At 32.1% G+C, this 12,271-nt stretch overlaps 1 protein-coding gene across 4 annotated transcripts in view; it reads right to left on the bottom strand.

The window, feature by feature from the left end:
* LOC114330831 (vinculin) overlaps positions 1–12,271 on the bottom strand; it is a 56,965-nt gene that overhangs the window by 10,935 nt on the left and 33,759 nt on the right. Inside the window, exons 10-16 of one of the 4 annotated variants that reach the window (XM_050655680.1) lie at positions 11,178–11,407; positions 9,920–10,117; positions 9,765–9,856; positions 7,118–7,205; positions 5,654–5,686; positions 4,246–4,353; positions 3,640–3,693 (exon numbers count right to left, since the gene is read on the bottom strand). In XM_050655680.1, coding sequence (XP_050511637.1) covers positions 3,640–3,693; positions 4,246–4,353; positions 5,654–5,686; positions 7,118–7,205; positions 9,765–9,856; positions 9,920–10,117; positions 11,178–11,407 — 803 coding nt within the window. The remainder of the gene's footprint in view (positions 1–3,639; positions 3,694–4,245; positions 4,354–5,653; positions 5,687–7,117; positions 7,206–9,764; positions 9,857–9,919; positions 10,118–11,177; positions 11,408–12,271) is intronic. The other 3 variants (XM_050655681.1, XM_050655682.1, XM_050655683.1) reach the window with 3 other exon arrangements.

The following is a 12,271-nucleotide window of genomic DNA, read 5'->3' on the forward strand; positions in this document are numbered from 1 at the left end:
CGAACCCGTGAATTTCTGGGCGCTTTGATTCGTAATCGAAGCCTAGACTCACTCGTCCAATTCCACATTATTTGTCATGTGGAAAAATAGGGTAACTGAACGTTTTACTGTTTGACAGTAGTTTTGAATATAATTAAATTATGTAGTTTAAATTTTGTGGAAGAAAATATTAAAATAAAACAAAACAGTAAGAAAACAATATATTAGATGAAGATTGGTAGAACTTTTGTTGGTAATCAAATTAAGTATGTAAATCAAAGCATTACATACCTACTAGATAAATAAATCTACGCCAAAAAATCATAATTTAAAAATAAAAATCGGACCTAATTTGGGATTTCTCTCTAAAATCCCCATTCTTGAGAAAATAAATATACAGTAGAGCGTCGATTATCCGAGCAAGCGTTAGTAATTGACGCTTAAAATATCTTCAATTTTCTTCAATATTGTATCCAAAAATAATTATGTTGTTGCAAAGACTGCACTTTTTTGTTTAGTTGCTAGTTGTCATTATCAAGATATAAATAAATATGTAGGTATATAAATATGGCTTTTATTCACTTGTGGATAAATATGTATGACTATAAATATGTATCAATATATTGTAGTTCGATTATCCGAACAAATCGGTTTTCCGAACACCTATGTCCCCCAATTAGTTCGGATAATCGACGCTCTACTGTATTTCAACCTAATCCAAATGTATAATTACAATATGATTATAATAAAAACTACTTACCAAATTAGAATGAGTTTTCCTTGTCCAAAATAGTCCAAAAGTCCAAAAATATAGGTATATGAAAACTATTTAAAAAGGCAGTATAACTATTAACTAACTTTTGTTTGTTGTTTCTTTTCACACAAATTTTAAAACGCAACAACCATAAATAATCTAACTACAGCTGTGCCACAGCCGCCATATTGAATAATTTTTTACATGTCATTTGAACATCCAATCAGAACAAAGTTATAATGCGCATGCGCCGGGATCATAGGTTTTAACATATAAAAATTCACCCTCATATCGCCGGTAAAGAAGTATAACTTCAAAAATTTTTTGTACACCCTGTATAAATAATTATGTTAATGTTTATATTAGTGAATAGAAAATTAAATACCCTTTCAAATGAGCTATCACAAAACCCCTACTCTTATTTAAAAAAATTATCGATTATGTCATCACGCCCAGATGGATGACGTCACTAGTATTATATATATGCCAAAAAGTCCTAATTCAAAAATAAAAATCGACCTGTCTGAGGATTTCTCTTGAAATTTGCCCATTCTCGAGATAATGAATTTATGCAAACTCAAACGTCCTCACTTATACTACAGTGACGCGCCCGCTTGATTAGCAATTAAAAAAACAAAGGGGTTTTCGATATTTTATTGCAAATAACTCTTCGGGATTTCATCAATCAATGTTTGAAGAATATCTACGTACCTTGGCAACATTGAAATTTTTAGATAAATGTCCGATTTAGGGTTAAAAATGGCCGATTTCGCAATTTTCAAAATTTTTAATCGCTTATATAATAAAAACTATTAACTTAAGAGAAAAATCACTAAAGACGTTTTCTGTTTGGAATGATTCAAAAAACCTAAAAAAAATTTGTTCGATGCAAAAATAATAATTTTAGGAAACACCCCTAAACTTTCCCCTCGCCTGGCAAGGTCTTATGCTCTTCAGAATCGCCTGTCATTGTACACATTTCTTCTAAATGACTTACTCAAACACATACTTAAATTTAAATCTTACAGGAGAAAGTTTATTTTACCCCCTAAATTTGCACTTTTCGATTCACCTGGTAGATACACGTGCACCGCTGAGGCCTGCCAGGTCATAGTTTTTAGCCTTGGTGTGCTATGAATTATCACTAGAAAAATTTCTAGCCTTACAGGACGACCGTTAGTCGGAGGGTTCACTAGCTCTTAGACTATGGCGACCATGCGAACACAAGAGAGGAAGAGGATGGGCTCAGATGAGATGGAGCGACGACCTCAAGAAGCATGCCGGATCCCGATGGATGACCACAGCGCTGGATAGAAACCAGTGGAAAAGAGAAGGGGAGCCCTATGTCCAAAGATGGATAGATTAAGGCTCGAAGATAGATAGTGGCAATTACGTTGACAAGTTGTTCACAATGTTTAGATAACCAGAATAGTTGTTCGACGCACTGCATATTCCGAGCCAAGACATTTGCTTCCTTCCAATTCCTCTCCGGCTCTAGATTTTACGTTTCGTGATAGACTGAAGAATTTTGTACCGGTCTCCTCTAAAAGCCATGCCCTAGATAAGAAATTTTCCTCATTTTAATAGTTTTCAGTAACTTACAAACGACTTTTTGCTCTATTTAACACAGTTTCGTTGGTCTGCATTGCTGTCCAGGGTATTCCTAGTATTCTTTTATGCAACCACATCTCAAACGCCTCTTTGCCATGTAATAACACTGGTTGCAGAAGAATAAGTAACTCTCTCAATATTTTTTTGATCTATCTGTGGTAGAGAAGTACTGTCGTGAGGTTGGCATCTAAATATCATACATTTTGTCATGAAGCATTCATTTTAAGATCCATTTCTCTTTCTGTTGTGTTAACTTAACGTAATAACTCTTAAAGACCCTGGAGAAAGTCGCATGAAATAACAGTTTTATCAGCGTATCTATGATTATTGATCAATTTACCATTGATTTTCACCCAACGTCTTTATATTGCAAAGCCCGTTTAAAAATTATATCCGAGCAGATATTAAGTAGCAGGTGGAAGAAAATGTATCCCTGTCTGATGCCTCTTTGACAAAATAATGCTCTGTTTCTGATAAAATAAACCAAGCATTTTAATGTTCGATTAAAGATACAACAGCAATATCTGATTTATTCTCGGTATTTATTATTTACAAACGTTGTAATCAAACAATTTGTGGTCAAAATGCTCAAAATAGAGACAAGAATAAGAAAGTAACTACGAGCTATTTTTCAAGCACATCTAAATGTAAGCGTTCTAAAAGCACATGCAGAATATATGGCAACCAACACCATTTACAGCCAAGGTATAATTAATTTATCTCAATCATAAATATTGTATTCTTCTTACATAACTGAAGATTGAATACTGAAATAATAGGACATTCACAATGGCAGTTCTCGAAGCAAAACAATTAAATTTACACCAATTCATATACAAATGGCAAGTCGCTATACCAATGGTAAGCCATTGCATATCTACAATTTACTTTAACTAGAATTTGGTCCGCCCAATGCCAAAGAAAATTTTTGCTATTGTTTAAAATACAGCTTTTCAAAAAGTATTTTAATTATTTTTACAGTAAAAAATAAGTTACAAATAACTATTGAAAGCAAAATACTAACATGTGGAGTGATGATCTTAATAATAGCAGTATTTAAATAGCTTTATATTTCTTTGGCAATAAAATATGTTTAAAAAGTTTTACTATTTTCGAAACCTGATAAAAAACCATTTCAAGCTTTCCCCAAGCACACTGAATTATACAGATACATCTTTCAAGGCTTAAAATAATATATTGATCATGCTTACTTCTGCCACCATCATAATGCTTGTGTATACGAGCTTAAAGCTAACAGAAAGCGTGCAACAGGGACCATTAAGAGAAAAAGTTACCTGTTTTGTGATAATTTGGGGCTAATTCCTGATGGAGCAAATCAGAATTATCGCCTAAAAGACGACACGTGGAAATATTAGTCTGTGTTCTTAGAAAAGCGTAAGAAAAATACAACCAATTTTTATTTGCACTGGGAAAGATAAAAAAATTTAAAACCAATCTGTCCCGCCGGCGACTAAGTACTGATTGGTCGCTTTTCCGTTCCTTACCGAATCGAGTACTGATCAATTCGTCCACCTTTAACCCAAACTAGGCTTGCTCTTTGCTGTTTGGGTACTGACTAATATATCGTCTTTTTGATGCAGTTTTCCTAGCATTAATCGTATTTATTTTGCACAGATATCAACAGCGGATCGTAACGTCATCGTTCAACATCGTTCAACAAGAAGTTAATTTTTTTTTGTTATTTAATTATTTCGAATACATTTTTATTTAAATTAAACTTATGTTTTACTGAGTCTGGTGTTTGACACAGCTACTCGTAACAGATTAGATCAAATTTTGAAGTGTCAATCAAACTTTTTAAGAACTGTCAATAAAAATTGATTGTATTTAGGGTGTATAAAGAGGGATCTAGGGAAAATAAATACATTACGAAAATATACCTCGTGCCCATTTCGGCAAAGGACTAACACGCCCCTGTTGATGATGAGTAGGACTAAGTGTCCCAAGGTCCCCAGTAGGTGTTGGTATATTTCGCAATGGCTCGCCAACTACAAATTTTAGCATTAACAACGCGTGGTTACAACTACTGAGCAAAAATCGATTATATACAGTTTTAAGTTCAATAAAAGCATTGTAAAAGTAAAGAAGTATATACGAGTTGTACATTTTTTAGTTTATATTTTCCTAACAGTTTTTATACTAAAGTTTTTAGTTTATTCTTTATAATACATTACATTTATAGTACATATATTATATAGTTTCACTTTTGAAAATATTTATTGTTAGCATTGATAGAAGGACGTTTTTCAAATCAGTTTAACCTTAATAGAGGATTAAAACAAGGCGACCCCCTGTCAACAGACTTATTCAACCTAGTACTAGAAAAAATAATTAGAGGAGCCAATATCCAGACAAGCGTCACGATTCTCAACAAAAGACAACAATGCATAGGTTTTGCAGATGACTTGGTGTTTCTGATACGTTCAAGAATAGAACTTCGAAAAATGTTCAAACAATTTGAAGAGGAAGCTAGAAAATATAACCTGACTATAAACCAATAAAAAACCAAGTAGGTATATGCAAATTAGACGGGAAAATGCAGAATAAAGAAATAAATCACTTAAAGGACGAATGACAGAGAGTATAAATTTGAGAAGGTAACTGAATTTGAGTACCTTGGAGTAACAGTTACAAATAGATGAAGAGAGGGAAATTGATAAACGAATGTTGAAAGGTAGCAAAGCAGTAGGATCATTAAACGCAATGTTGAAGCCAAAAACGTACCCAGGGTAGCCAAGATTCGAACTTATGAGACAATAGTGAGACAAACGGTGTTGTATGCATGTGAAATTTGGACAATGAATCAGAAAGAAGAAAAAAAGCTAGAGATTTGGGAGTAAAATCTTGAGAAAACTTTTTGGTGGTATCAAGGAAGCTGACGGGGAATGACGCAGAAGAACAAACCAAGAGCTAATAGAGATGTACAAGACACCCAAAATAACAGAAAATCAAGCACATATAGTGAGATGGTTGGGACATGTTTTACGAATGCCAAAAGAAAGAAACGTCTAAGAGTTTTGCAAGCAGGATAACAAGTGAAGAAAAGAAGAGGGAGACCAAGACGGAAGTGATTTGATGCCGTTCAATAAGTGGCTGGAGAAAACAAGTGAAAGCCCTCAAAAAGTGGAAGAAATTATTCAAGACTATCGAAGCCAAGGGCCTCTAAGGTCTGTAGTGCTAAATATAAGTAGCGTATTGGTTTTTCTTTAAAGTGATTAAAAACAAACTACTGACAAATACAATGCTTTTACTTAAATAGAAAAAAATTAGAAAGCACCCAATATATACCTTTGTCAATAAAGTAACGGTTTGGAGCAGTTTCTGAAAAAAATAATTTGTTAATTAATCATAATTGTTAATATTGTTTAGTGCAGATTTGTGAATAATTATGAAGCGTATGTACAATACAAATAAATTATGTATTGAACTTTAATATAATGCTATGTATATTATAAACAGAGAATGTGTTTTTATATTGACGTAGGACGTAGCTTCAGCAAAGCAAATATTTGTAATTGATTTTGAATCGACAAGCTTGCAAAATACTACAATGTAATGGGCATAAACTCATTCTCTGCCGATCACGCGCCAGTACGTGATATGGTTACTTCAGTCAGGTGCCGTTGCCAGCGAATGGGTTAAGATACATACAGAAAAAACGAAACTCTTAACAAACAACGAAACAACAACCAAGAAACTAAAATTTAAAAAAAATGAAAGAAAAATAAAAGAAGTAGATAACCTTACATATCTGAGATCAATCATGGGAAAAATGCGGTAGTAGATCTGTGGCGACAAGCTTCAATTACTATTTTGCTAATTTTAATTTTTAATAACTTTTTCAAAATGAAATGATACGTCCCATTTTAAAATTCACAAACGAAATATATCAGTATTCAAATAAAATGCCTTCTCAGCTTTTAAAACACCATATGTTGATGGCCTGTTCAGTTTATGTATGGGAAACGCAAATTGCATAATAGATTACGGGACGATAAAGGGCCAGCCTCCTTATGTCAATAAATCAGTCTTCAACTTCTTTAAAAACTACAGAAATGTAAAACTAATGTTTTCAGTTCATCCATAGTCAGTCTGACACAAACCCTCGTCCCGCAAAGAATAACAAACCCTCTTAAGAGATATAAGCACGCCTTTTTTATCCAAAAATAAATAAATATATTATTGTTCGTTGTCTTACACTTATTTTAATTTCATTTAATTGTTTCCGTAAACCACCAACGGAACATAACAAACGTAGAACTATGTAGAAAAACAAAACAAGAGAAAATAACAGTTAAGATTAAAAGAAGGAAATGGAAATTGATTTGACATACACTCGGGAAAGACCAAAATAATATAACCAGACAGACCTAACCATAACTGAGCAACAAGCAGACAGAAGAATAGGGAGACCAGATAATAGCTGGAGAAGAACAGAAATCATGGCAGAATTAGCCTGAGATGGAAATAGGTCAAACATAGAGCGAGAAATACAGAGAAATGGAAAAGACGCAAAGAGGAAATTTCGAAGCAATAACACCAAAGAGGATGCGCCCAAATTCGACAAATTGAGTTCAATTAGCGACTTTCTGCTAAATCTTACGCATTGAATTGTTAATATTTTATGTTTAGCCGTTGATTGATAAATACGGAGTATATTTATCAGTCAACGGTTTTGCCATATACATACATAGTAGTGTATTGACAGAAAAGTATACTTAAATATTATTGAAAATTTATGTATGCACTTACCTAAGTTTAATGAATTAAAATCAGGCAAAGGTGGAAGATCTGGATTGATTTGGACTGCTTGGCGAACTTCACCAACGGCATTTAATAGCTAAATAAAGAAAATTTTAAAAAACAAAGTAATAAAAAGGAAATTATTTAAATATTGTAAAATTAAAACAGTGAGTCGGCGTATGACTAAATTCTGTTTATTTATATGCTGTTCTTCTTGTTTAAACTAGCTAATATTTTAAATAATACATTTAAAAATAAAAAAAAATAAAAACCATGTCTTGTAAAAAGTATATTTAAAATCCATAAAAAGGGCTGTATCACAACAAAACGTTTTCGGAATCAATATTCCATCATCAGTGTAATCATAGGTTTACATGCTTTAAGCCACCAAAATGTACGGGTAAAAACCCTTAAATTGATTTTAAACAGTTGGGGACAACTCTGCCATGTAAGGTTCTACCTACAATTTCCCAACCAATATGGTTGATGTCATGTGATGCCAGGGGTTAATCTGGAAATATTTTTTACATTCTTTAAAATCGGATAATATAATGTAACCCCAACTGTTTAAAATCAATTTAAGGGTTTTTACCCGTACATTTTGGTGGCTGAAGCATGTAAACCTGTGATAACACTGATGATGGAATATTGATTCCGAAAACGTTTTGTTGTGATACAGCCCTTTTTAGGGATTTTAAATATACCTTTTACAAGATAAGGTTTTTATTTTTTGTGATTTATGGTATACAGCCAGTACAGGAATTTTCCTTGTGATACATTTAAAAATATTAAAATTGTTACCAAATTAATAGCTGAGAAAAGAAGAGTTCCTCATAAGTGATTTTATTGTACCTTATACGACCAGTCTGGGGCTCTACAATTTCAAGCCCATCATCAGGCCACCGATAAAGTTACTTAACCACAAAAACAGAGATTTGACAGTTGATATAGGTTATAAATTATAAATGATGTCGATACTAAGTCTATTCGGATATTTTGAGTGCATTGTCAGTAAATTTGAAATACAATATACAGACTGATACCACGAAAGTGGTCCAAAGTTAGTATAATATCAGCTTGATATTACCACCAGGACGGTGTTGGTTAGGTTATGTAGGGAAAATAGTTTTCTGTACATCGGTGTATGGGAAATTTGTCACTCCACCATTCAAGCCGCAAGCAAGAAGAACAGACGCAGGAGTATTTCCGGAATAATGTCAGGCAGTGGGATGAGTATGGCCTTAAAGTTAACCAAACATGTATAGACGCTTCGTAAAAAAAGTAAACAAAGTAAGGGCCGGTTGTTCGAACGCTAATCAACATTGATCACTATCAAATACTTAATTACTGTCACAACTGTCAATGTCAACTTTGGTTGGGTTACCGAAAACATAATTATTGATGACAATTATGAAATTAGTTAATCAATTATGTTAATAATTGTTATGTTAATTGACTAACTAATCTCATAATTATAATTAACTATGTTTTCAGCAACCCAACCAAAGTTGACATTGACAGTTGTGACAGTAATTAAATATTTGATAGTGATCAATGTTGATTAGCGTTCGAACAACCGGCCCTAAAAGAATCACGGAATCGGGAAGTCATCACAAACAAAAAAATAAAAGAGTGTGTGTATTTTGTACGCACGAAAGAAGTTATACTTATACTATTATTATGATTTCAACGAAATTAATATATTTTAAACAGTTTAATTGTATTTTTATTTAGGTCAATATTAAACTAATTTTAATATTTAAAATAATACCAAAAATTAAAAATAGCGTTAATAAATTAAAATTTTTTAATTTTCTCTTCATCATATTTTAATACTAACTATCCTATTCCCAACGAAGACAAATCCAAAGACACAAAAATTATAATAAATATATTTACTAAAAACACCAATAGGTATATTTTTTCACACTTTATTTGCATTGATACATACGTAACTTGAAAGATTTAGCAACTAACTTCATAATGTCGGTATGACTGTACTTTTATAAAAAATCAGTCTCAACATTTTTTCCAATCACTCTCAACTTCCTAAAGAAGTATAATTTCAATAAATTAATTCTGAACCAACAAATGCACCCCTTTTACAGACACAGTACTAAAATTTGTCAATAACGAAGTTCCTCATAATAAAAATTTAAATTAAACTACCTGTTTTAGATAATATTACGATATATACTTATTAGTTATAAAATTTTCCATTCATCATTCTCAATATCTTCTCAAGAAATTTCCACTACATCGATGTGGGGGAATGCATCTTTCCTACCAACACTGGCCTGACATAATCAAGTATAATCGCAATACACTCATATCATCAAAAAAAAACTTAATAGCTTATAGAACTATGTATACCTAAAATATACTTAATTTATAACAACTGTAACATCTCTTTTTAGAGGCAAGTAACCTTATCGGGGATCTGACGATGATCTGCAAATTGTAGGGCCCGAAACCGGTTGTTTCTAAGTTGAAATAAAAACTAATTATGAAGTCTTCTCTTTTATTACCTGTTTAGAAAATGGATTCACTTATGCACACAATTCATCATTCTTACAAAATGCTGTTTCACAATATATACACTGATCAACTAAACACTACTAAAATTCTTACGGTGTATCAAACAATGTGTACTTACTGCTTTATTTGAATCTCTCCATCTTGACGAAGCATGGGAATCACTTGGGTTAACAGCAACTAACTTAGCATCTTGAACCATGGGAGGAACGGCTAATAAAATATATAAAAACATATTATATATAAAAGAATATAAATCAATTATTTTGTTTTTACCGTTTTGTAATGAGTCCGAAGCTCTGTTCAGATTGTTGATGAAGTTTGGGTCTTCTGAATTGTCGGCTTCTTGTTTTGCGACTAACAGGACTCTATTTGCTAATCTGGCAATAGCTGAAGTATTATCAACCATTTTCTGAGGTTGTCTGTTTTTAATAGCCTCTTCGCATAGAAAAGTGTGTTTTTTCATTTGTTCCTCTAAAAAACAAATATATTAATTTCTTCTTTTTTCATATAATAAGAAAAATATGATGAGAAACCAAGATATTAGGAGAGAAATGGAAATTGATCTAGATATAATAGATACAATCGAAGCCAAAAGACTTAACTGGTATGGACACCTTCAGATAGAAGATGCAATGACCGCCAGATATATAAAACCTGAAGAATGCTTCGACAGAAAACGCTGGAAATTAGGATGCGAGAAGCGGTGCCAGCTGTAGAAGACTCGCTTATTATTATATATATATATATATATATATATATATATATATATATATATATATATATATATATATATATATATATATATATATATATATGCTTTCTGTTGTTTTCCGGGTTTGACTCCGCGTTGAATAATTTTGGTTTTGATAAAAACCATTATTTTGACGACGTTTCGGCAAGATCTCACTTGCCATTGTCAAGTCAGGTAGTTCCGCTTCTCGCTGCTGCTTGAAGTAAACTTCAGGTAGTTTACTGAAACAGAAAGCACATATAGCTCCCGCGGAAACTTCAAGTGTAACATATATATATATATATATATATATATATATATATATATATATATATATATATATATATATATATATATATATATATATATATATATATATATAGAAAAATATGAAAGCAGAAATGTGAAGAAACAATGGAAGACAAAACAATTCGGTTTCAGAGAAGGATTGGGAACAAGAGAAGCTTTGTTCTCAATGCTAATATTACGTCAAAGATCATGGGAAGTACAGAAACCAATTTACGTCTGCTTTATAGATTTTGAAAAGGCGTTTGATAAGGTCCAACATGATACGCTATTTGAATATCTAGAAATGATTGGAATAGAAAGATCTGAGACTTTTACAAGATCTATATTGGAATCAAGAAGCTTCTATTCGGGTAGACGACAAATAAGTAGCACACTTTTCATTCATAGAGGTGTCAGACAAGATTGTGTGTTATATCCAACTTTGTTTAACGTGTACTCGGAAATAATATTAAACGAATCATTGGAAGGCCAATTATAATTTTATTTTTTTACCTGATGCTTTCACAAAATCTGCAGAGTCCGTGGCTTCATCGCACAGATTACGAACTTTCGTCAAAGTATCTGCGTATTGTTGTCTCAAATTCTCAAAATGCTCGTCTGCGGCTTTTGATGTAGGATAATTCATGCGAATACTTCCCGCAGAAATTAACTGTGGTGTTAAACTTTCGACTTGATTAGCTGCACTTTGAAGAGCCTCTGCTAGCTTTTTGTTACCTGAGCTACTACCTGAAAAAAAAGCAAAATCTTAAAACAAAGTTTCACTCAGGGAAGTCATCATCATCAATCAGCCAATGGCAAGTTATAAACAATGTTTTGGCTTATAAACAAATACAGTGAGGACGTTTGAGTTGGAATAAATTCATTTTCTTGAGAATGGGCGACTCTAGAGATAAATCCCGAAACAGGTCGATTTTTATTTTTAAATTATAATTTTTGGGTATAAATATCATACTAGTGACGTCATCCGTCTGGGTGTGATGACATAATCTAAATATTGGAATTAATTTGATTCAATTTTTTTTTAATTCAAACCCTGTATAAATAATTATGTTAATGTTTATATTAGTGAATACAAAATTGAATAGCCTTTCGATTGAGCTATCACACGGCACCTATTCTCATTTAAAAAAATCATCGATTACGTCATCACGCCCAGATAGATGACGTCACTAGTATGATATATATACTAAAAAATTAGAATTTAAAAATAAAAATCGTCCTGTTTCGGGATTTATCTCCAGAGACGCCTATTTTCGAGAAAATGAATTTATGCCAACTCAAACGTCCCCACTGTATTTATTTATAAGCCAAAATATTGTCTATAACTTTAAAACAGTGCCGAGGCCGCTTAAATATTACGATTTTGTGTATTAGATAGGTAGAGAACCTCTTTATATGTAAAAAAATTAGCAAACTTTTAAATGGTCTACTTTTTCTTCAGAAACTTTTTAAAAAATTTGAACTTTTTAAAAAAAATTAGATTGCAAAATTATTCTGCAAAATCTATCTAGTCGATTTTAATGAAATTTGGTAGACCATTTAAGTAAGTTATAAGAATTTTCTAAGCGAATTACTAAGGTTCTAAG

The sequence above is a fragment of the Diabrotica virgifera genome, chromosome 7, assembly GCF_917563875.1.
Source record: "Diabrotica virgifera virgifera chromosome 7, PGI_DIABVI_V3a".
NCBI lineage: Eukaryota > Metazoa > Arthropoda > Insecta > Coleoptera > Chrysomelidae > Diabrotica > Diabrotica virgifera.